Source organism: Lepidochelys kempii, chromosome 8 (genome assembly GCF_965140265.1).
Source record: "Lepidochelys kempii isolate rLepKem1 chromosome 8, rLepKem1.hap2, whole genome shotgun sequence".
In the NCBI taxonomy this organism is placed as follows: Eukaryota; Metazoa; Chordata; order Testudines; family Cheloniidae; genus Lepidochelys; species Lepidochelys kempii.
In genome coordinates, this window is record NC_133263.1 from 7,840,754 (window position 1) to 7,867,146 (window position 26,393).

Genomic DNA, 26,393 nt, shown 5'->3' on the forward strand with positions numbered 1-26,393 from the left:
AAGTAAAATATTTGGTAGGGCAATACTGTAGCTAATGGCATGCCAAGCTGGGAACAATAATCAACTCAAGTATTAGCTGCAGGAGAATAAGCCCTAAACACAAAATACTTGCCATTTTATTTGCTTTCTTTCTGCACCATTGTTGTGGATTTTTGTTTATTTTTAAATAATTAAAAACCTAAGTTTCAAAACACTGCAAGTGAGATTTCTGAAGGGCTGACTGGGATGCACACAAATTTGCCTGACCTGTTCAAATGTGCACCACAGATGCCACAAAAATAAACGCATTGTCATCGCAGACCTGCTTGGTGCACCATTATGTGTCGAAGCCTGTTGGGAAGCGGCTCCAGTCCATTTCCCAACCATTTACCTCTAATGCCTGCAAGTCTCTTCAATGCCACAGGTTTTTGGTCCAAAGTGTAGTTTATATTTCATGAAATTAAAAAAAAATAAGAGTAGAAAACCCTCAAGCCCCATTTTAATGAGTTCCTAACAACTCATCCAAGTCATTCATCCATTCCTCTGAAGTCCTGTTTTTCAGCAAAGAGTCTATCAGATCTGTGTCACCAGTCAAGCTCTGTAGTCCATTATTGCCTGATTGACCACTGTAGGCAAAAGGCAGCTCCTGACTGGTGGTCCTCACTGAGTAACCTTGGGTACAGTGCAGATTGGCTCTATTGGGCAGTTGCTGATTTGGATTCTGGCCAAAAGCGGTCAGATCTGGAACGGCCTGGCTCATGCTAGGCAAGACTTGTTGTGAGGGTACCTGCTGTTGGGTAGGTGGGTTTGTCCTCTGCTGTGCACCTAAAGATGACAACATCTGCCCAGAGACAGCAGAGTTCATGGAGGCCATTGATCTACCAGTGCTTAGGCTTACCTGAGGCATCCCTGGAGCAAACTGCTGGTTGGCCATCTTTAGGTGAGTTTGCTGCATGTGGAAAGTGGAGCTGGCAGTAAATGACCCTAAGCCACCACTTCCTTGTGTCTGGTTATTCATATTAGGCATACCTTGGTGTTGCCAAGATGGATTTTGGGTGCCAATAGCTGCTGGCACTCTTGCCATCTGTGGCTTGGCTATAGTTGGATTCAGTGCCCCCTTATTGTGCTGCTGAGAAATGCTTGGGTTTCCCAGGGTGCTCTGCCCATACCCAGCAGGAACAGGAGTGCCCTGACCCAAGCTGGGCTGCCTTTGCATTTGTAGTTGTCCGTTGGCACTTTGATTTGCATGCTGTGAAATCATTTGTGTCATACCAGATGTCATGCTGTACAGCCCCCCTCGCTGAATGTTTTGCATACTAGTGTACTGAGTCACACTTCGATCCTGCTGACTGGAGCCTGATTGGAGAGGAGGAACAGAGCTGTGTCCAGGTCCAATCTGAATCATGTTCTGGGTCTGAGAAAACATCCGTGGACTGCTGGAGTTGGACTGTCCTAAGTTACTTACCCCGGTCATGGCTGGAGATGACCCTGTAATACACAGCAATATTTACTACGTTAACTATGTTTATTTCAATTTAACCAGAGCCTATCTAGACCTTTAGACGCTATTTCACATACATGTAGTAGATACATTTAACTAGCTATATTTGTAACAACACACATATACACACACGGAATATAAATGGGAAAGTTCTATATTACAACTTCCCCTGTATGATCAGTCTTGTGGTATGTCAGTAAAGAAGCTTCCAACTACTTCCCCATAAGTAAGGCTGCGGGTTGGTCATGGATTTCGTGACTTTCAGTGACTTCTGCAGCGGCCGGTGCGCCTGGCTCAGGGGCAGCTCAGGTAGCTCCTGCACCAGTTGCACTGACTGCGGCTGGGGCAGTCTCAGGCCACCATGCCTCCAGCAGCAGCAGAGTTTGGGTGTGGGAGAAGGTAGGGGGTTGAGGCACGGGACAGGGTGAGGCCGGCTCTGAGTGGCGCTTACCTAGGAGGCTCCCTGAAGCGGTGACATCCCCCTCGCTCAGCTGCTAGGCAGAGGCATGGCCAGGCAGATCTGCATACTGCCTCAGTCCAGAGTGCTGGCTTTGCAGCTCCCATTGGCTGGGAAGTGTGGCCAATGGGAACTGCGGGTATGGTGCCTGCAGGCAGAGGCAGCCACGCCTCCGCCTAAGCAGTTGAGCAAGGGGGATGTCGCCTATTCCTGGGAGCCCCCCAGGTAAGCACCACGCAGAGCCTGCCTCACCCCATCCTGTGCCCCAACCCCCTGCCCCTTCCCACACCCAAACTCTGCTACTGCTGCTGGAGGGGGGGGAGGGGAGTGTTTAGGCAAGGATCCAGATAGGGAGCACTGCCGCCCTCCTGCTCCCCCCAAGCACCCTGGCTGCCCTTCCCTAGTCCCCCCACACCCCCACCCAAAGTTTGAGTTAGGGGTATATAGTAAAAGTCATGGACTAGTCACGGGTCGTGAATTTTTGTTTACTGCCTGTGACCTGTCCATGACTTTTACTAAAAATACCCATGACTAAAATGTAGCCTTACCCATAAGTCAGTGCTCACTACTGATCAACATGCACAGGTGTGATTATAACAGAACATCAGCAATTTGAATGCCACTTCTTTTAGAGAAGGCAGAAACCAAGATCACAAGGGCCAGATTTTTAAAGGTGTTTAGGCTCCTAAAAATGCAGACAGGTGCCTAGTGGGATTTTCAAAAGCACCTAGGAATCTCTTATTGAAATCAATTGGAGTTATGCATCGAGGCACTTCTGAAAATCCCATTAGGAGCCTATTTGGATCTTTAGGCTCCTAAAGACCTTTAAAAATCTGACCCAAAGTGCCTATTGCAGGGCTAATGAGATAAAGATCTAAGTCCCTCACATCAGAGTTCATGTCCGTGGAAGAGCTCTAAACTGGGAGATGAGGGCCAACATGCTGAAATATAGCATCAGGCTGAGAAGCAGGGCAGACTCTCCAACTTGTTCATCTAGCCTGGATGCAAAGAGTCTAACTCATCATTAGGGTACATGCCAAATCATCTCTTTCACTGATAACGCATCTGTTTTATCGGTTTCAGTTTGAATGTTAGGACTTTCAAACCAGATAATACATCTGAGTTTGAGTACCTTTTTTTCATACTGAAGCATTCACTATGCGTCAACATGCAAGACTGATATCAACATGATAATCACAGGAATAAGCAATATGATCAGTAAACCACCAAGGCAGCAGCTTCTTTTTAACTCTACTTAAAAGCATTTATGCAGAATGACAGCTCCCTCTCCCCCAGTTTGAGTCCAAAATATATAAAGAGACAAGAGGAATACATAAGAAAGTGTACAGAAAAAAATGCCTAGAAATAGTTCCAATGCCTTTTCTGCAATGAGATATAAAGGAGTCCCAAGAGCCCGAGTCCCTCTTCCAAATTTGTTAAACTGAGGCAGCCACTCTTACCAGAAAAGCTGGGGGTGAATGTTTTGAACTCAAGTGCAAAAAAATAGATAGTTTGAATGGTAAGGCTTTCAAAGCATTAAACAAGTTATCAGTGAAATATACCATCAAAAAAAGTTCAGAAGTCCATTTTTTGCCATGCTAATAAGCAAAGAGGAAGGACATATGCCTGGATGTAACAGTGATAAAATATCTATAGTTAGCATGACTATAAGGTAAAACCAATGGTGTTTTTAACAATGCTGTAACTCTTGCAAATTGTTACGCGCTCAGTATTTCTAACTGATCTACCACTGCATTTCTGGTGGTAGTGGTGGGGAAAAATGAGTACTGCAAAGCTCAGATTGAGGGACAATACTCACCACCTATCCTACATACTTATCGGGTATAGATGTACAAGGATTTCTCTCTTACTCCTGTATCAACTTACTTCTGTTACGTATCTTGAGGAAAATAATTGCCTGGCCATAGAAGCCACATTTCATATCACTGACTAAGATGTTGCAGGTTACCATCCATCAGCATCGTTAATATAATGGTATCTTGTTTATATTTCCACATTAAGAAGTTGCCCTTCAATGGGAATATTGGAGGTGAGAGGAGAGCAGGGCAGGAGGAGGAAGGAAATTATTATTATTATTTTTTTTAAAAAAAGTTCTTTTACCTCCAGAGAAAGTGAGTGGACCAATACCTGCAGACATATTTATACTCAAAGCAGTTTCTTGCCCCAATGCAGGGGAAGTCTCTTTCCAGTACAAAAAGATGGGTGATGACTGGCCTCCAATGTTTTCACATCAGTTATGCTATTCCACCTGACTGGAAATTACACCTTCTTGCTACCACCATTAATATGCTAAAAGATGTAGCGAGTTCCACCCCTCACCCACACAAATAAATGCAGACTATCACCCTAAAATGCAGAGGATCAGAGCTCATATTCCTCACTCAAATCAGCAGGGATAAGAGTGCTGTGGATGCAAAAAAATTCAGGTTCTTAAATGGGGAAAAAACGTTCTTGTGTTTTTCTTGTGAGGCCCTGTGATGAATACAGGGAGTGATGACATTCAGCTTCAGAAAGAGCTGTATCCTTCATGTATTGGAGGCAAGGTAACTATAATTTGGGGCCTCTATGGGAAGAGGAAGGAGGAGAAAGTCACTTGATCTCCAAGGACCCTTGGGGAAATGTAAAGACATTTAAGAATTTTCATGCCATCCGTTATCCAAGCACTACAGACTTATTCCTAGAGGTGTATTAAAGAGTTGGATACTTAAATTGGCATAAAAACATTAAATTAATGTATGTGGGATAGGCAGTTTTGTTAAATAGCAACTGAAGTCAGAATATATATCAAAACAATTTAAAGAGTAACAAAAAAGGGAACAAAAAATATTAACAAATTATGAAGTCCAGGGACTTTGAAGACACCCTACTTTCATTCCCAAGGAGCAATCTCTTTTCACCATTATTAATTCAAATCCCATGTTTGTTTACCTGTGAACTGTCCAACCTGCTGCTGGTAAGGGTTCTGTGCCTGATCTTGGTATTGAGGGGGTGGTCGGGTCAGGTGCCGCTGGAGCTGCTGCTCTTGTTGATGCCGCTTTTCCTACGAAAGGTTCAGTACAAAGAGTTAGAAAAAGAGAATCAACACTTAATTTCAAGGGTGACTTCAAAGCTACCTATGCTTTGTTCAGAGGTCTGATAACTATAGGGGCTTTAATAGTGTTATACAGTAACTCCTCACTTAAAGTCATCCCAATTAAGGTTGTTTTGTTGCTGATCAATTAGGGAACATGTTCATTTAAAGTTGCGCAATCCTCTCTTATAACGTCGTTTGGCAGCCACTTGCTTTGTCCACTGCTTGCAGGAAGAGCAGCCTGTTGGCACTAGCTGGTGGGGGCTTGGAACCAGGGTGAACCAGCAGCCCCCCTATCAGCTCCCTGCTCCCCTAAGTTCCCTGTGCAGCAGCCGCCCAGCAGGCTATCAGTTGCCAGCAGTTCAGTTGTCCCTCCCCACACTGCCATGTGCTACTCCTGCCCTCTGCCTTGGAGCTGCTCCCGGGATCCTCCTGCTTGCTGTGCATAGGGGGAGGGAGAGAGGTGCTAATATCAGGGTGTCCCCCTCCCCCTGCTTACTCCTTCTCCATATAGAGCAGGTGGGGACACGACAGGGCTCAGGACAGAAAACTTGCTGGCAGCAGCTGCTGTCTCAACTTCCTGATATACTTAAAAAGGCAATGTACTTAGAGTGGTGTCAGCATATTTAAAGGGGCAACGCACATCTCATCTCTCTTAAAGGGGTGTGTCTCTCTGTCTCCCCTCGCTCCATTCCTGTTGCCTTATAGAGCGTGAGGCTACATTAACAACAAGTTAACCCTTTACGGCTCAGCCGAATGCTAGTTCATCGTTTAGCAGCATGGCATTCCCTGGGAAATATCCCACCCTCGAACTTCACCATCTCAACCAAGCTTCACAATCATCATTGCTGTATACAGTATTAAATTGCTGTGCATAGGGGGAGGGAGAGAGGTGCTAATGTCAGGGTGTCCCCCTCCCCCTGCTTACTCCTTCTCCATATAGAGCAGGTGGGGACACAACAGGGCTCAGTATTAAATTGTTTGTTTAAAACTTATACATACATACACACACACACACCCCATATATATGTATATTATAAATAAAAATATAAATTAAAAATATATGGTTTTGTGTTTGGTGAAAAAAGTTTCCCTAGAACCTAACTCCCCCCATTTACATTAATTCTTATGGGGAAACTGGATTCATTTAATATTGTTTCACTTAAAGTTGCATTTTTCAGGAACATAACTACAACATTAAGCGAGGCGTTACTGTATAGCCAACCCAGAAGAATACTCTCTCTTTACAGGAGTCAAAGGCAATAATTTTTATTTAAAAGAGGAAAGGACAGGAGAGCAGATTAGTAAATAGCAGTTGACAGAATTCTGATAAACTCAGAAAAAAAATGCACAAACTGAAAGCCAGGATGACAGAAACACGCATTAGAAGTTGCTGCAATGCATCTCTAAATGCTCTCAGATGCTAGGAAAACTGGAATGTCAGTCTTTCAATCAATGCCTATTCAGTAAATAGGCCTGAAGAAGACCTTTGTGTAAGCTCAAAAGCCTCTCTCTCTCACACACACACCTACAAAAGTTGGTCCAATAAAAGATATTACCTCGCTCACCTTGCCTCTAATATTCAGTAAATAGCCATTTTCAGTAACATTTCTGAAAACACTACAGGGAAAAAATGCACTTTTACCCAACTTTCTCCACTATCAATGTGTCTCATTTTAAAGGGGCCCAGCAAAACAGAAAAGTGAATTTTCTTCTTTTTAATATGTAGCAAGAAGACTGAAAGGTTGTTTTTAAAGATTTTTCCTGCCTCTGCCTACCCCAGTTTTCCTAAAAGACCATGAAACCTACTAGTTCTCTAGCTATGATAGAGAACTAATACTAGTGATGTTATTCACTATTTAAGACGGTTTTAACAGTCCATTAACTCAGCTGGAGGAAAGCTCTCCCTTAAAGATTCAACAACCCTACCTCTTCAATTTGGTGGAGAAAGCTCCCAGTCCACATCGAAGTCATCTAACAAATCCACCAGTAAAAATAGGGAACCAAGAGTTGACATTCAGGGGACGTGGGGGGGAAGGAATGAAGGGTATTATTTTTAAAAAACAACAACAAAAAAAGTCCTTTCAGGCTTTCTTTGAAGATCATAAACCCAAAGGGGTGCTGCCACAGTCAGAGGCACATCTGAGAGTAAGCACCGCTGGCCTTTCTTCTGGAGGGTTGGTCTTGAATGGCCAGGGAATTCTGGGAGACCGTCTCTAGGAGGGAATGATGTAAGTTGTAGTCCCAGATCATGCAACTGCCAGGCTATACTAAAAAGCTACCTCGGCTCCAAAGCTGAGAGAGCTGGAGTGAGGCAGAGGAGAGGCTTACAGGAAAGGACAAAGAAGGACTCACATTGAAAGGTAAGCATTTAAAGGTATTGAACTGAAGGCCTTTCAGCAAGAGTACAGGACTGAGGCCTGTAGTTGGGCATGTATGCCTATTTAGGGGCCAGACTTCCTGAGGGAGAAAAACTCTTCAAGCTCTGTGCCAATGTGGGAATATGGCTAAAGGAACAGATACTAAGGGTACGGCTACAGTAGAGAGTTTAAAGCGGCGCTGCTGCACCAATGCTGCTGTAAGCTCTTTAATGTAGCTGCTCTAAGCTGATGGCAGAGAGCTCTCCTGTCGGCTTAACTACTTCCATATTAGGAGAGATGAAAAAGACGGGGACTTTTCAGCTTGGAAAAGCAATGACTAAGAGGTGATATGATATAGGTCTATCAAATTGTGAATGGTATGGAGAAAGCGAACATGGAAGTGTTATTTACCCCATCACATAACACCAGAACCAGGGGTCACCCAAAGAAATTAATTGGCAGCAGGTTTAAAATAAAATGCATTTTGGGATGTATAAGTAGGGGCATAGCAAGCAGATCGAGGGATGTGATCGTCCCCCTCTATTCGACATTGGTGAGGCCTCATCTGGAGTACTGTGTCCAGTTTTGGGCCCCACACTACAAGAAGGATATGGATAAATTGGAGAGAGTCCAGCGAAGGGCAACAAAAATGATTAGGGGTCTGGAACACATGACTTATGAGGAGAGGCTGAGGGAACTGGGATTGTTTAGTCTGCAGAAGAGAAGAATGAGGGGGGATTTGATAGCTGCTTTCAACTACCTGAGAGGTAGTTCCAGAGAGGATGGTTCTAGACTATTCTCAGTGGTGGAAGAGGACAGGACAAGGAGTAATGGTCTCAAGTTGCAGTGGGGGAGGTTTAGGTTGGATATTAGGAAAAACTTTTTCACTAGGAGGGTGGTGAAACACCGGAATGGGTTACCTAGGGAGGTGGTGGAATCTCCTTCCTTAGAAGTTTTTAAGGTCAGGCTTGACAAAGCCTTGGCTGGGATGATTTAATTGGGGATGGGTCCTGCTTTTGAGCAGGGGGTTGGACTAGATGACCTCCTGAGGTCCCTTCCAACCCTGATATTCTATGAAAAGGAGTGCTACTTCATACAATGCCCAGTCAACCAGGGGACCTCATGTCAGGAGACGTTGTGAAGACAAACTATAACTGTGCTCAAAAAAAAATTAGATAAGTTCATAGAGAATAATTTGATCAATGGCTATTAGTCAAGATGATCAAGGATGCAATTTCATGCTTTGGGTGTCCTAAGCGTCCAACTGCCTGAGGCTGAGAGTGGACAACAGGGGATGGATAACTCGATAATTATCCTGTTCTGTTCATTTCCTCTGAAACATCTGTTATTGGCCACTGTCAGAAGACTGGACAGTGGACTAGACGGACCATTGGTCTGACCCAGTATGGCTGTTCTTACCTGTTCAGCTAGCAGTTGTTGCTGCCTCTGCCCTATTAGGAACTGTTGCTTCTGTTGCTCCATCAGCAAATGCTTTTGTTGTTGCTTCTGCTGGTCCAGTAACATCTGGTGTTGCTTCATTACCACGGCTTGCTGCTGATTGCTGAGATAGGCTGTGTTGTTATGATTACCTGCCATGGAAACACTGGAAGCCTGAGCACTAACACCAGGACCTGGGACAGAAACAGGAACACGAGGAACACTGGGAGAAGGGTTTTGATCCTGCAGAATATAAATAACATCAGTTATAGGAGTGGCTTGGGTACTACTGAATCTACAAGCGCTATATGAACATATTCAGGTCAGCAAGATCATCACTCATGACAAATGATTACATAACTAGAAAATGGCAAAGTACTATTACTTTATCTCTTACAGGACACAAGTCATAACAATATCCCTAAGAAAATAGACACTTGGCAAGCCATATCCATTTTTGTGTTTCCACACAGTTGATTAATAAAGTTCTGTGTAAAAATGGAGTGTAAAACAAGTCTAGCAAAATATTTTAAATTCTCAATCTATAAAGCTTCTGCTTAACCTGTGACAATGCCAGATTAACTACCTGGGAAACAAAAAGAAACACGAGGCGGCCAAGAAGAAATGTGTAGCAAGGGCCATGCACGAATAAAGTGATTAGAGGAAGATCTGGAGCTACACAACATTCATGGAGGGAGACTACACTGTCAATCTTATTTACAACACTTCCCCCCGCCTCACGCAAATGAATGGCCCTATGTATGCTTCTACACAGCTAGGAGCACACTGCCAGGCATTAATAGAAAGGTGAAGGGAAGAAAAAAATCCACAAATCACCACTCTGACATCCTGCTAATATCCATGTAGTGGACTAACTATTAATCTTTATTCAAGCCTCCAGAACTTCAGTGCTGTTTTCAACAGCAAGTTGTAAACCATTAAGTACAACATGCATCTGTGCTCCCAGAACCTTCTTTTGAAATGAAGAAACATTTTGAATTGTATTCCCAAATAACCTTAATGTGGGATTTATTACAGGCACACAGAGATTAATTTAATTTGGTAAACTACCAGGAACTATAGGATGAAATTAAGCAATACAAGATACCAATTCTGCAAGAATTTATACATGTTATTAGTGCCATTGAATTCTACAGCACTACTCATATAAGTATTTGCATTCTCCACTAAGCCCCTGATTCTGCAGATAGCCTTTCCAGTATAATCCTCTCCCCACCTTAGGCTTCTGCTTCCTTGATTAGGCGTCATATCTCTGATTAATTCAACATTAATTACTTGCAGCATACCACAACTAGTGTGAAGTACAAAACTTTCTACATTTACTTGGATGGCAGGATTTCAAATGAAGACTGCATAAAGCAAATTTGAGATACATTGTATTTGAATCTACTAAGTATAATTTCAGATACCAACAAAAATATTACAGTAATCCTACTTCTTTCAATTTCTGATTGTACAACTGAATTATTGTTAACCAGATAAAACTATTGTTAATAAGGAGTTGGTGGTATTTAGTAGGGGAGGGGGAAGAGTTTTTTTTTCCCCACCAAAATGTATAGTCCAAAAGCATGATTTTTAAATGTCCTGAGCCATTAGACGATCTCTAGAAGAGCTGACCAAAAAAACAAAAAACAAAACAAAACAAAAAAGCAGACTAACAGTACAGAGATAAGTTTGGGTCTTTAGTTTAGCATCCAATATTTACTGTTTGATATTCTTGGATTTTCTCCACGTAGCTGAAAACTGCAGTGTGAAACTCTGCTCTTTTAGGAGACTTGAATGAACATAAGTGCTACCTATAAAATAGCAACAATATCAGAGAAGTAAGACGAATACTAAGTCTGCTTTGACAGTTTTACAGGTAACCACATCAAAAATCTTATTGGCAGTTCCTATGGTTACCTGCTGACATCTTCCAACCCCAGCTTTAATCTTGATCATAGTATTTTTCACACCATTTTTTTTTTTTAAATTAAAATGTCAGATACTGACGTGTGGTGCCAGCTCCTCTACTCCCCAGTTTGATCAGATTCTGTGAATCAAAAGTAATTGGTATTGCGGCGCATAAGGGCTGGTCTACACAAACTGCCAGCAAATTAACTAGGTCTGTTTTAATTAACTTCTTTTGTTATTTCAATGCACATTAGGATGTGGATTCGCCCCAAGTCAGCAAACATGAAAAAACAGCTGTTGAGGTGCTACTTCCTCCCATTTTATCAGTGCTATGTTAAAGGTGACTTGCAAAGGAAAAAAATTGGAATGATGCCTTCTTTGCTTTTTATGAAGCATAAAGTAGCTCTGATTTACAAAAAAAGTTCTGCTTGGTCTTTACCTTAGAACAGGGGTGGGCAAACATTTTGGCCCGAGGGCTACATCTGCGTATAGAAATTGTATGGCGGGCCATGAATGGTCACAAAATTGGGGTTGGGGTGTGGGAGGGAGTGAGGGCTCTGGCTGGGGTGCAGGCTTCGGGGTGGGGCCAGAAATGAGGAGTTCAGAGTGTGGGAGGGGGCTCCGGGCTGGGCTCCAGGCTCTGGGTGGGGCTGGGAATGAGGGGTTTGGAGTGCAGGAGGGTGCGGGCTGGGACCGAGGGTTCCAGAAGGCAGGGGCGGGTGGCTCGGGGTGCAGACTCTGGGCACCAATTACCTCAAGCAGCTCCTGGAAGCAGCAGCATGTCCCCCCTCCAGCTCCTACACGGAGACATGGCCAGGCCGCTCTGCTGCGCGCTGCCCTGTCTGCAGGCACTGACCCTGCAGCTCTCAGCATAGGAGCTGGAGGGGGGACATGCCGCTGCTTCCGGGAGCCGCACAGATCCCCAGACCCCGCTCCCTGCAGGAGCTCAAGGGCCGAATTCAAACAGCCGGCTGGCCGGATCTGGCCCGCAAGCTGTAGTTTGCCTACCCCTGCCTTAGAAGCATCAAGATTACCTCAATCAAAAAACAGGAAAGACATGATTTGAAGGACCATACTCCTGGACTAAGAGTTCTAACAGCCTTTAGCTGGAGGGACAGGCTTTTACATCTTTAAAAAAGATCTTTTCTCTCAACTGTTCAACAAGCATTTGTGTTCTAGGTGTTAAACACCACAGTTTTAAATATTCTGACAAGTCACCCTCAATTGCACAGATTTGTACTTATGATACCATTTGTGTATTTGTATCCTATTAGTTCTGCAGTCTTCCAGGAATAACAGGGTAGACAAGTCAGGAATTTTTAACGTAAAACAAGCACAAAAAGCCTTTTCGGAAAAAGCATTAGTACACCATAAAGCAAGAGGACAATAACGCCTTTTTTTCCTTTGCAGGTCACCTTTTATTCTGCATTTTGTAGTCCTGGGGTAATTCTGCACCAAAAAATTAAGAATTCTGTGCACAGTATTTTAAAATTCTGCATATTTTATTTGTCAAAACACTATATAATCATGGCAGTTTCAATTATTTTGGTAACTTATTTCAAAATATCTGTCAGCAACTAGGTCTGTAACAACACAGACACACAAAATTCCCCCCAGGGTTAGAGAGTTAAAGAAACCCTCTACAACAACCCAGTTCTTATTTCTCCCCACTCCCCCAGTCCAGACACCCACACCCCCCTCTCTTCCCCAGAGCCCAGCCACGTGGCACCCCCCAGCTGACACATTCCAAATCCCTGGGCTCTGGGGTTAGAGAGAGTGTGAGGGAGAAATAGCCTGATGCTGGGTCCCAGTTTCCTGCATGGTGCCACGTTCCTGCAGCTGCTGGGAATCCTCCAGCTCCTCCTCCCCCATAGCAACATCTTCTATTTGAGAGCTGGGTGCTCTGCTGGGTCCAACAACCCCTAGTGGCAGCCAGCAGCTCTGCAGCCCATATTTGCGAGGGAAAAAGGAAATTTGAGCACAACATTAATTCTGTGCAAATTCTGCACTGCACATCGGCACAGAATTCTCCCAGGAATAATACTGCCTCAGGTAGACAAATGTTACCACTGTTAATTTCCACCAGAGGGGGCGTGGAGGAAGGGAGAGGATACGAACCTCTCCAACATCTAAGATTTAAGATAATCAGCCTTGGGATTTCACTTAAAACACAGTCCATTTGTTCTCCCAATGGCCCCAACTCCCTCAGGAGTCAAGGAGGAAGGAGGTCTTCAAACAAGTCACCCGAGAAAAGGAGACATTGATTGAAAGGAAAAGTAAGGTTTCTTTGAGAATTATTTTTAAGTTTTACACAAGAAAGTATTTTAGATAAATGTTTATCCATAAAGATACTTGAATATTTTGTAGTGATTTTTATATTAAGGAATTTGGTTTCCACATGGTGTATTAAGTTGGAAATATATCTTACCAGCCTAGCTATTAGACAATATACTCAAGGAAAAATTTGGTTATTTCTAGATGCTTTTTCCTTGGTCGTGTCTTGGTTTTGCTTGTTTTAGAATGGAAAATTAGGATATTCAGTAAACTGTATTTCCAAATAATTGCAACTAATAATTGGATCTAGTCCTACCCACTCAGCCTCCAAGATCTATTACTTCACAATGATAACAGCCCATAACATTTACCTGGCTGTGTGGTACTAGAGGTCTATAGGCAATATTTCCAGACTTCTGCTTCATCAGGAACATCCCATTTTGTTCTTCACTCATATGAGGCAGTGGCGGTTGCTGGCGTTGCTGCAGATACGCCAACATAGGTGTCTTGTTCTGGCCAGGTACTGTAACTCCTTGCTCACACTCTGCTTTGTAATGTGAAAGAGGTTTTGTGTTGCCATAATCTAGCATGGAGCCTTGGCTATTTACAGAGTTCTGGTTCAGGCTGTTTGGCTGATGACTCAACATATTCACATGGTAATTGCCTCCACTCCTGGGAGAACTCTTGTTTGCCATACTAGGAATTATGAGTTTCTGGTTATTGAAGTCCTGTTGGTAAACTGAAGGGCTGGTGGGATTGTCCATTGTGTAGGGGACACCCAGTGGACTATGAGAAGGTCCAGACTGCTGCCAGCTGGACATCTGACTGGTTTGGTGGACTTGTGAAGCCTGCTGCTGGTTCTGCAACATCTGGTCTCTTTTTTGCTTAGCAGCTATCTGTTGAAGTTGGTGAGCAGAGGACATTTCTTTGGCATTTCCTGTGCCCTGTCCAGATAATAATACATTTGGTAGAGGCCTTTGAACATTTTGAGACTGGTTTGATGCCTGCATCATGGACTGGTTAGGATTTTCAGTCACTGGCTGACTGGAAGACTGGAACATAGTCTGAGAGCCCCCAACTGCTGGAGAAGCAGCACTAACAGGTACAGAGGAGGCTCCAATGAATGTTGGACCTGAAGAAGTGGATCTGACTTGTGGAGACCCCATCTGCTGTTCCTGCTCAAACGCTGCTGGGGAAAATTCAGTCTTTATGTTAATGTCTTGTGGCAATGGAGTTTGTGCAGTTGAATTTGAAGAATCTGCATCCTTCTTCTCCTCAAAGTCTTCGTTAAATAGATCCTTCATGTCTTCATCAGGCACTGATCTATTAAGTTCATCAATGAGCTCCTTCCATTCCTGCTCATTAAGATTAAGATCGGGCATCAAGTTGTTCTGAGATATAGAACCGCCTGCTCCAGCAATCATACAAGGAAGGTCATCCACTGGCTCTTGCTTGAGCTCTTTGTTCAAACCCAAAGGAAATGAGTCATCAGTATCACTACGTCCATTCAGCTGAAGGTTAGCATCTGGAAGACACTTTTTATTGATGCTATCCAGTCCCATTGAATGCTTTCCATTGAGCTGTAAGGTATCACCACCGGAAGATTTCTTGTCAAGTTGGTGTAGTGGGGATAAAGGAGGTACGCCGTTGGAGGAGCCACTTACCCCACCAAGACCATCTTCACGACGTAATTTCTTGGACACAGAAAACATATCCCCATACCCATTCTGTTGATCTCCATTCTGAGGGGAAGCAGCACTATCAAGTTTTCTTTTCACCGTCTCATGGAGCTGCTGAAAAAAAAGAAGCCAATTTTAAGTGTTTTAGTTTTATATGTTTTACTACAACATGACCATTATCTCCTACCATATCAATAGCTAGTCCAGCTCTTTCCACCCTCAAACATCCAAAAGCTAAAGTTTCTGCTATAATGGCACACTTCATAATGAATGAATGTTTCTGAACCAACCAATTTTACTCAGTACTTCAAGATATGCTGAACACAACAACTCTTGAACACAAGAGCAGCTTACAAAAATGGAAGACAGGTCTTTCCTCTGCCACGAACAACCTCTTTTGCAAGCCATCTTCCTAAGGAAATCTTCTGCTCAAGAAAGACTGTTAGATTAGACCTTTAAAATTGTCTTAAATCATAACTTCCTGCTTTGAACAACGGAAGCAAAAAAGCTAAAGAATTTAAAACCTAAGAGACAATGGAGAAAAAATTGTGTATAGAAATTATTAAACCTTTCCCTCTTCAGAAATCCAACATACTGATACATGTTAAAGTTTTATTTTTATTTTTTTGGATGAGATGCATTGTATAGATAACTGTAAGAGAAGTATTTGGGGTGAGAGAAGGTCTGGCTATGCTCTTAGGCAGCCATTTATATAGTGGCCTCATTTATATGCTAAGGTAAATAGCTCATCATTGTAAATTCTTTGTACACAAATCATATTGTTTTGTTTAGTGTGAACACTGACCCCTCTATTAATACCTTCATGACTCATGCGTATCTAAAAACGATTCAAAGCACACTGATCAGTGTTCCTATATCACACTGGGATGAATTTGAGTGACATTTTCTTCCCAGAGGATTTAATTCCCTAGCATACATACTACCACCATGGATAAACCCAACACCTTATTACTAACCCTATATAGCTAGCTTGTCTCATTGGACTGTACATGCAAGTTCTCTTATTTCATAGTGCCATCTAGAAGCAAGTAGAGGGAACAGCATCAGATCTAGTCAGCCTTGTCATTACAAAAGCTTGGGACCCTCCGTTCATCTTATCTCCTATGGCAGCACTTGATCTCTAAGCTTGCTAGCAATGACGCTAAACAAGGCTTGAAAAGTCTCCTGCGCACACCAAGGGTGAACAGGAATCCTTCCCAGCAGAAGCACCACCTTGTTCAGAAACAAAGCTTCATTTAAAAATATAAATGCCATCTACACTGGGATATTATATGCAAACTCCTAGTGTAAACACACTGCAACAGCAGAGCGCTGTCTGTTTGGAGCTGGGAGGCTTCTGCTATCACCCCGTCATCCGGGATGACGACGACCCCTGCACACCGCCTTAAGTAAGGATGGCTGCGGAATCCCCACAAGAGACATCTATCTGGTGTCAGCCAAACAAGAGCTCTCTGATATGGTAGAAAAAAGTCTGTTTTTTTTTAAATACACTAAATGGAGCCTCCCTACTCAGTCTTCTCCTCCCTGTTCTTGAGTAGGATGAGCCCAGATAATGAGGAGGGAAACCTCAGTCTCCCACCACTCAAGCAGAGTCAATAAAAATTGTTTTGGGGGTTGGGGGGAGGTGTGAGGAAAGGAGTTACATAACATATCTGGGAGGAAACATATGCTGATTTAGGGATAGCAGCATTAGTTAATAGATCAAAATGGTAGCCAAGTATCAATTGATTTTAGGAGGCAACACTGATTATTTTGACGTCTGCATGGATGAGGTGATCTATGTTCTAATATGAAGCACAGAATTCAACTAGCAGGAGACCAGGATCTTCCAGCCCTACCCTAAGAATGGCTGGGAGAGGTATCTGACCACTGGGAGACTAGGCACAAATGGGTAAGGCTGGAGGATGAGCATGAGATACTGGTGTATTTTGGCTTGAAGAGCAGGCTTACAGCTTAGGCTAGGAAGTGTTGGGTAAATTTTTCAAGCCTTGGCTATAAGGAAAACAAAAACATACATTTGATAAAAATCTGGGTTTTTTAGAAAATGCTGCTGGCTCTGCTTTCATTTTGTTTTTCGTACTTAATTGACCAAGAAGCACAGTACAGATGCAATATTTGCCTTTCAGCATGTTTCCTGTTGTTTAGTCAGTTTCCCAACTGGGATAATTGAAGCACAAGGTGGTTGAGTAACTTGCCCACGGTCACATAGTGAGTCAGTGGCTCAGATCCGAAATAGGATCCTCCTTTGCTTTAAACCATTAGACACCACTCCCTCAATACTCACATGTATGTATCTCCAGAAAGAGCTGAAACCCAAAAGCGGTAATTGAACTTTTAATACTGAACATATTCTTCCGATAGTTGGAGCAAATGTTTATGTTAAGAACATATACCTTACATCTTTCATAGTATCTCCTCAAACTTTAGAAACTTCCAATTCATTTGAAAGCACACTAGTGTTAAAATGATTTTGTTAGTGCTCAGATATCTGACCACAAAAAGGAACAATCATGGAGGCAGTCCAAGAAAAAACACTTTTTCACCTCAAGGTGTACTTGCATCTTTGCTCCAAAGTGGAGTAAGTTTAAAAACAAAAACTTACCTTTCATATTATTACTAAGAGTGTGTATGTGCAGTAAGTTGATTCTTAAGAATTCATCAAGATACTTAACATCTTGCTTACCCTTATCAAAGTCAGAGGACATTCTAAAGACATCTGGGCCTGTATACAGCATCCTGTACAGATGCTGCAGAAAAAATTGCCTACATATTTGTTATTGTTGGCATCAATGCACAAAGTTTAAGCCCGAGAGAGATCTGTTAGCAAGACACTGGGTTTGGGCTTATAACAAGCTATTAACTGACTTCATCTTCTTGCTGGTTTATTTTTTACTTCTAAAGAAACCAAGAGTGCATTTGGATATATGGATTTCCCCAATGACAAGACATAGCTACAAAAGTTTCCAACAGCCAAAAGCCTTTTTTTCTGTATGTCAATATTTATGCCTTTGAAGGTTAAAAGTAGTAATGAAAACCAAAGTCCTCCCAATTCATAAAGTTGGATAGTCGCCTGATAGATACCCCACAAGACAAAGGTGAGTAATCTCCTTTCTGAAGGGAAGACTAAACAAAATTTTCCACATATCAGGTCTTGCATTCTGCAGAGTAGAAAATGACATGTTTGCCAAATCAAAGTACAGTGACAAGACCTATGCTACTTGGGTGCAGTTCCAAGTACAGCCAGTTCACAAAATCCTGGCAGCTGAGAGTTATGAGTCAGTCAACAAACTCCATGAACAATCAGCAGCCAAATCAAAGATCTTGAAGCAAGAAAATCCTGTTCTATTAAGATGAAAGCCCAAAAGGAATAGAAACACTGTTTGCTGGTGTGTAAGAAAAGCCGTTTAGACTGTTTAGGTATGTTGGCCATTGTCATCATGTTAAGTGCAGTGGCCTTTTGGCATGCTGCTCTTGCTAGTTGTTCATAGCACAATCAATCCATTTAATCCAGTGATCTCCAAACTGTGAGGCGCACCTCCCTAGGGGGTGTGCAGAGGAAAATTTGGGGTGGGGGGCGGGGGACGACACAGGCAGCAGGGCCTGGACAGCCCCCACAGGGAGTGGGGAAGGGAGTGCCACCCTGCTCTGGCCCCAGCCGCAGTTCCACCCTCAAGCCAGTTCTGCCCTCATTCCTTATCCTCCCCCAGCTCCACCTTCAGCCCAATCACCTCTGCTGAACCAACTGTGTTGTAACAGAGGGGGGATGCCATTGTGGATGGATTCCATTACTGGCTAGTCGGGGGAGGGGAGGAGGGTGCACAAGAGGAAAAGTTTGGGGACCACTGATTTAATCAATAAAACAATATGAACCAGTGTTTTCCCATTCACATGAGACCAGAGTTGGATTTCTAAGTCTGATTTCTCTCCCCCTTTAAATTGACTTAGGCCTTACCTACAATGGCATTTTTGTACCACTGCAAGCACGTCACTTTACACATTGGTGTGCTGCATCTACATTAGGAGTTTGCACCATTGCAGCAACCTCACAGCCAACAGGAAAAGCATGGACAAGGCTTTAACCCATCAGTTTAGCTTCAATGAAGCAAGGCTCATCAAGCCCTCCTAGGAAAGTAGACTACTAGTATATAGTGCCTTCAGGGGAATGGTGATCATAAACTAATGGAGAAATCAAATAAGGACAACTGGAAGGGCCTCAGGACTCTAGAAGTAGGAAGAGTTGGAAACCCACCCGTTACACATCCATCTGCAGAGATCAAATCTTTAGAACAGCATCACTTATGGTGAGGAGAAAAAAATTCTCTTCTGGCTGAACGAATTTTATGTACTATTGTTGGAAGTATCACATCGGGTTATTCAGCAAAAAGATTTAAGAAAAATACTCCTCTTTCTTCAGTTTATGTACCTCGCACATTTGATAGTATTTGCCATATATACTCAGTTTCCTGTTTGTCCATGTCTGTCACAGCAACAGAGAAAATGCGTTTTTTAAAACAGGAAAATGTTATTGCAAAAGTCACAAAAATTAGCAGAAACCCACCGTAGTACCTGACTTTTAATCATTATTTGAAACTGTTTAGATTTCAAATTGGCATCCCTTATGTAGATCAGCTTTACTTCAACATTATTAAGTTGGAGACTAGAAATAAAGTGTGGCTCTCACATTTAACAGTAATTTCAAAATAGTAGGGACAGTCTCCTTACCTAACTACATTAGGTATTAAAGGGACAGTCAAATCCTATTTTTGAAAATTCTGTACTTTGTTATACTAATATTGAGTATTATAACTTGAAGGTTAATACAAATTTGTGGGTTTTGTGTGTTTATTTTGTGTATCTGATGTGTATAGTCAGCAATCCTAGATCTAGAAAAAAATCTGATCTAGAAAATGTACTGATGTACTGATCTAGAAAAAATACAATGTAGTTTTGCCCCAAATCAACAAGTTAGTAATAAGCATGCTCTAAGAAATAAGTGTTTATCTCCCTGTGCCAAACCAAGGTTATGAACAACTGATGACAAATATTTTTAGAAGTATTACTATTTTAGTAATGCCTACAAGCTCCAGCTGAGATCAGAGTCTCATTGTGCTAGGCCCTGTACAAACATATAATAAGACAGTCCCTGTCTGCTTGGGCAATGGCTGAATCTTACCCAAGAGGTAACCTCGTGAGGTGGAAATAGATGCATTATCAGAGGTCATGGTCTGGGAGTAAATACAGAGTATTTAAAATGATTTTCTTGTTAATACCATACATTAGGAATTTCTCTACTCACTTTGATGACTGAAATATAAACAGCTTTTATAACTATGTTCTGCTGCTTTCAAAGAAAGCATTTTATTACCAAATCTGTTCCCATACCCTGGAATGCTTACCAGGCTGTCAGAGAACCACAACACTGGACTAATTTTAATTTGACTTTTACTTTCATTCCAAAAAATGTGTATGTTTGGGAGGCAGCATGTTGTAGTGAAGAACAGCTACAGATGAGTATGTATAAAAATGTAAGTACCTGTATTATTCACAAAAGGCAGCTTCTGCTACAGGAACTGTTCTGTTGAATCAAAACCTCTATGCTTTAAGCAGCAATGCTAGGTTCTCCACCTAAGTTGAACTTGAGCAGCACTGGTCACTCCCAGTTCTTTACAGTTTAGGAAACACCACTGCAGGCCTTAGCAATCCAATAAAAAAGTGTTTTAAGCACACCACAATAACTTGTGCCAAGAAAAAGCAGACAAAAAACCTGCTTGAGTTGTTTGGCAACAAACTATCAGACTTGTCAGCAGACGATGGCAATGGTGTAATTATGGTGAGACAGCACTACACTGTTATAGTAGAGTATTGCAGAATTAGTCATATTTTGCTATTTTGGGGCCAAAAAAATAATTAACACACATTTCTGACATCCATACACACAGCTAACGCAGTCCCCCCCCAAAAAAAAAGTTTTCAAATAAGTCAAAGTGCAACACTAGGCACCACTGTTCCCTCTAAACGCGCACAGATCCTAAACCCCGTGCACATGGCGAAACACCGCGCACACAAAAATTTGCACAGAAGCAATTTTTTGTGCACACAGCCTGTCAAAAATTAGAGGTAACACTGGTAGGAACCCTTGCTAGTCCAACCCAGACAATACTTCATTTATTTTCTGCTACTACTCTAGACCTGAAAGTCAGGACACAGATACAGTTTCCCCCACTTTATTTTACTTTGTGTCAATCTTATTTTTGCTTAAAACTCTTCATCTTTTACCTGCAATAGAGCCCTGCAGTGTGACTTGGATCCCGTAAGTCCTGGAGGACCCACTGCCATAGGAGCAGGTAAAATGTACCTTGTTGTGAACAGAAAAAAAAAAAAATACCACATACACTGTGGTAATTTGCAGGAAAACACAATCTCTCGGTTTGTCATAAATAGAATTTCAGCAATGTAAAGCAAGTTTTTCTTTTTTTAAAATAAAGGTTTTAATATTTAAATTTAAGCAAGGCATAGAAAGATTTGATGTCTATTATAACAGGAGTTAAAGTTGTTGTTTTTTTAACTTGTTTAAGCAAGATTTATTTTATTCTTTTAGTGGTAAAATTTGTGTCTGAATTCTATTTATTTATATATACACACAATATATTAACTGACCATTCTGGGGCTTGTTGTTTGTAGTAGCATGGGGGAATCTGTCCCTCTTGCAGAATCTAGGTTTTTGCAGGTGGGAGTGGGATAAAAATGCAGGAAACAATGCAGGAGCAAGTGGGAGCGGGTATTGCAGGGCAGGACAGGTGCAGGATTAAAAAAATAATCCCACACAGAGCTCTAATCTAGGACACCTTTACTTCACTGGGGCTAAACAGAGCAGAGAGGTCATTTTAAGTGTAACAACATCTCTTCATATCACACCCAACTAACTGCTCAGCTGCGAAAGACTATATTGTGTGATTTTAAGATTTAACAAGAATCTTTCCCATAACAGACAATCAAACTGAGCTTTCCTGGCCACTGTAGAAATACAATTCTAGGTTTTGAGGCAAGACTAGAAAAAGTAAATCACCTGTACAACAGCTGTTCGCTGATGACAGCAAGTCATAAGAAATGTGTAAGCAGGTCTGTTTAATGATGGTTGGTCTCCTGACTAGGAGAGCACAACATGAAATAAAGCAGTGGAGATAAAAATCCAAATCTTTGAATTCTTCCCAAATCTATATCAGAAAGAAACTTCCTAATAGTGAGATTTTGAGTCTACTTTAGGGAAATGGAAGAAACCCCACCACCACCACACACAGACTATAGACATTTACAAGGAAGTTTACCTTAAAACACTGGAAGAAACTGAAAGCAGCAGTCCTAGACTGGAAATTAGGAAAAGAGGAGGTGTGCTATATGACCTGTAATGTCTAGGTTTCTGAAACACAGGATTAGCATGAGGGACACCCAGTTATCAAAATACTAACACTTGCCTTCATAAGGCAGAAAATAGTTAAGACTGAAATGGAAATCTGATGTTTCTATTTAAAAGAAATTTTAAAACCTTAAAAAAGCCTCACATGAAGGAAAAGAGGAAACTAAGCATGGTTTCCTTTTTTTTTTTTTTTTTTTTTTTAAACTGGAGGACAAGCTTAGGTAGCACACACCCTCAGCTAGACGTATTTCTGTATCACAGCATATTCATCCTGGCAAACAAACAAAGGATTAAAGTGACCCACATTTCTGTTTATGCCCCAAGATTGTTTTAGACTCTGAAACCAGACAAAGAAATAACTATCGGACAAAGCACTTGACTTCTAACTTTGTCCCATGTGGGGACCACCACCACATAAAATACCAAAAAAGAAACGAAGGTGCTCCCATTGCTCCCCTTTTACTATTCTGAACTGTTGTCGAGTACACACAGCATCTTGGAATTCACAAGCAAATAAACACAGCTGTTCAGAAATGTCCTTTCATTATAGGTCATCAGATGCTATACAGCTTGGCAGCTCACCTGCGTTTTTATTATGTGTGGCTTTTTTTTTTAGACCAACATCAATGTTTCATTAGCTTTAAATGAAAATAGCACTATATAGAGCAAAGCTTTCTAGAAAATGTTTTATATGGATCTCTTTCAAAAAAGTTCCATATAGCTCAGCAGCTGCATTGGCTGGTGTATTACCTGGTTAATGGCTTAACATACATTATTTTGAAAGGAACATGCCCAAGATATTTTAACACAAAATAATTTTATTGTGAAACCAAAGGTTTAGTGAACATTCCAGACAATACTCCACCCCCTCCCACACACAGCATACTCAATTTTGATATTTGGTGGTGAAACATCAGGATCTGGGTTAAAGTGGTACAGACTACACCAAAGAACTGAAATAAGCAACATACAAAAAGTAATTCAACTAAAACAATCTCTAAGTAATCCAACTATATAACCAAGTAACAAGATGAAGCCGTAGCAGCAACTTATCTTACACTCATGTATACTAGAAAAGAAGCAACAGGCCAGCACAAGGAACAGTCATTCATACACTAAAGGCCTCCTCTGTAGTGTAAATCAACAGTTGGAGGCAGCTTCCTGTACAAGAAGAGCTTCCCCAGATGCGCAGTGCACTTCAAAACCACACTGTTTTGGGGGAATTTAGAGTCCTCATTATAATGCAAGCTAATGAGATGAAATCCACATACAGAGCAACTTAAAACAAATGTTAGCAGTGAATCAAGACATTTTTTCAGAGGTATGAAGAAGTGTGCTAAGCAAGTGGATTCAGTATGTTAATCTATATTATCTAATGAACTGAACGAGCCACAAGGGTGAATCCTTAAAGTCCAGATGCAAAGCAAGCAGAAGCCTTAATTTTATGATCAACAAAACAGGCATTTAAATCCTGGGTTCCACCACAAAATCTTCATTCAAGACCCAGCCTGCTAAGCAAAGTCTCCCTGAAGTGATATAGATATTCTCATTAAGAAAGTACAAATTGTTCCTTCTTTCAAGGATTTTCCTCCTCTTCTACTGTGTGAAGTTTTTGACTCAATCATAAGGATTTTTTCCTTCAGAAGGGGCAAGGTATACACAAAGATCCAAAGGAATCATCAGAAAGACATGTGTCCCCACCACTTATGAGATAAAATAACGATTCACTCAAGTGACACTTGTCGGTCACACTATAACCATGAAAAATGCAAGTTTGTAATCATAGTCATACTAAAGGCTAATTCATTGTGACTGATTCTTCTTGTCTTATGTAGTCATATACTCCTGTACACAGTGAGCATAAAATGCTACCATTGGTGCGACTAGACATTTCTGATTTGATAGCATTTTACATCCTTTTTTCACTTGGATAAGTCATTATACAAGGTGTAAAAAAAAAAATGGTGAATCAGGTCCTCTTTTTCTATCTTTTTCTATCTAGATTTGATCAGTGCTCAGGAAACCAAACAAACTACACTGCATTCCACAACTTCAGCGTGGCCTGCATGACACAAAAGGTTTTGTTTGTTATAAATAAAATAAATAAATAAATAATAAATAAAAGCATTAAACAGCTCACTGATACTTCCAACATGCCAGATTTTACCCTTGGAGAATTCACTTCCAAATCCCAAAGGCAAGTTAAAGACAACTTTCTGACTACTGCTTTTGGCTGTGACTTCAATCAACCATCTATAAATGGGTCCTGGTGAATACTCCTCCAAGCCATTTATCTTACATAATAAAGTGACGTTAAATATGCACATAACTGGAAAGGTACCCAATTAATGCCAAGAGGCATCTTGAAAGGAGCTCAGGATAATAGTTTTATGATGGACTTTGGGTACAGTTTAGAAACTTTACTTTTTTATGAAGACACTGGGTCACTTTTTAAAAGTTGTTCTGCTACACTGCATTTCCCTGTTCCTTGGCCCCATCATACAGACCACCTTAAAGAGCCCAGAACAAATTAACCACCACTATACTGATGCACATAAAATATTAATTTTACAGTACACAGTCACAACCAGTAGTGCTAGTGAGAAGAGAGAGGCTATCCTTCTGAAAATCAAGCCATTTTTAAATGGGTGGAGTGGGATCACTGTATTGGCCAATATTAGCTCAAATCCAGCAGAAAAAGTGGCAAATAACGAGCTGCCTTTTTAGTACCACTTCACTTAGTTCTTTGCAGTGTGGTGTACCATTAATGGATGTCACTATTTTGAAAAGCAGAAAACGTCTAGTTAGTAAGAACCGTCTTTATCAACCAACTAGAACCGCTGACCAGTGCCTGACAGCTTCCATCTCCCTTCTTGTTCACTTCCAATACAATTATGAAAACAGTCACAGAACAAGTACGACCCAGGTTGCTCCTGCAGAGACAACTATAGAGTCAATTTGCCAGAACCACAAATAACCAGGCTACCTGGAGCACAATTCTAAGCTGCTAAAACATCTGTGATTCTTCTAAATGGAAGTTACTCCTGTCCCTTCCATATCCGTTGCTGGCCGCTTCTGCATGCGCTGTCAATGCAGGAGGATGGCAGGCAGGGCAGGACTTCCCAACCACTAAGTTTCAGTAGGGACTGCACAGGGACCTAGCAATGTAAGACTACCTCCTGCCAGTATGGGCCACGATTCCAACGCTAGAAAGGTTGGAGGGTTCCTCTCCTCTCCCAGCCTGGACAGGGAAGTAGCTGGGCCAGCTGGGCACGCTCTCGTCCACCCCGACCTCGGGGCCCGCTCGGGAACGAGCGGCTCCTTACCGCGATCAAGGTGCTGCTGCGGCCGTGCTGCTCGCTGCTCGCGGCATCAGCGTCGAGGCCGTTGGCTCCGGTCCTGTCGGCGTTGCCCGCAACCCCAGCAGGAGGAGGAGCGGCGGGCGGCGGCGGCGCCGGGGGAGGCTGGCGGTGCTTCCCGGCCCGCTTGGCCTTGGCCTGCAGGCAGCGCTGGTGCAAAGCGAAGGTCTGTTGGCGCTCCAGCTCCAGGCGCTCTGGGGACACGGCCTGGTAGCGGGACTCGCAGGCGCTGTGGTGCCGCCGGCACAGCTCTATGCGCCGGCGGAGCCGCTCCATCACCGCGCTGTGCCGCGGCACCACGAACTCCGCCATGGGGCAGGGGGGCAGCACCATGGGCCGGGGACCGAGGGGGCCGCCGCCGTTCACCGGCTCCTCACGCCGACCCCACCATGGCCAGGACACCGACGGGGGAGAGACCGGGGCGCCCCTCGGACCCTATCCGAGCAGCCCTCAGGCCTCGCCCCCTCCCACTCGGGTTCCCCTCAGGCCTCGCCCACCCCCCACTTCCTTCTCTCTCGGGCCCGGCCCGACCCGACTCCGTTCCCCGCACCCCACTTCCTCCTTCGGCCCGCTGCCGCCCCCGCCTCCTCAGTCCTGCCCGGCCGGAGCCCGCTCCACTTCCCCTCAGGCGCGGCGGCCGCCCCGCTCAGGCCCAAGCCCCCGACTCCCCATTGTTAGCTGCGCGGCCGCCATCTTGAAATTGCTTTTCCCCTTAAGAGCCGAGTTCAGAATAAATAGGCGGAGCTTCCTGGGTGGTGTCTGACGTCACGTGTACGTAAGTGCGTCGCTGGAGATGATGGACAATTTCTCTTACCCACCGGATTGGTGGAGCGGAGAGCAAGGGCTGTGGCCTAATGACGACGCTCGTAGGCAGTGCCCCTAACCGCGTTTAAAAGGCATCGAGGAA

General features: G+C 42.8%; 1 protein-coding gene across 2 annotated transcripts; it reads right to left on the reverse strand.

Moving 5' to 3' along the window:
* On the reverse strand, positions 1-26,344 carry MAML1 (mastermind like transcriptional coactivator 1). 2 transcript variants are annotated; one of them, XM_073355378.1, is made up of 5 exons: positions 25,454-26,344; positions 13,385-14,803; positions 8,808-9,068; positions 4,887-4,998; positions 1-1,467 (listed from the first exon to the last, which is right to left on the reverse strand). In XM_073355378.1, the coding sequence occupies exons 1-5, from the start codon at positions 25,817-25,819 to the stop codon at positions 479-481; spliced, it is 3,147 nt and encodes a 1,048-aa protein (XP_073211479.1). In that variant the 5' UTR covers positions 25,820-26,344; the 3' UTR covers positions 1-478. The 2 variants fall into 2 exon arrangements, with proteins under 2 accessions (XP_073211479.1, XP_073211478.1); XM_073355377.1 differs by having other exon boundaries at positions 13,385-14,806.
* Between the last annotated feature and the right edge of the window lie 49 nt (positions 26,345-26,393).

Bases quoted from the DNA above. Each gene is read 5' to 3' on its own strand.
- MAML1 (XM_073355377.1), bottom strand. From the start codon at position 25,819: ATGGTGCTGCCCCCCTGCCCCATGGCGGAGTTCGTGGTGCCGCGGCAC. The intron at 4,999-8,807 runs GTAAGAACAGCC...AACCTTTCGTAG, and splicing joins AACAACTGCTAGCTGAACAG to GAAAAGCGGCATCAACAAGA. The intron at 1,468-4,886 runs GTAAACAAACAT...TGTGTATTACAG, and splicing joins GCAGGTTGGACAGTTCACAG to GGTCATCTCCAGCCATGACC.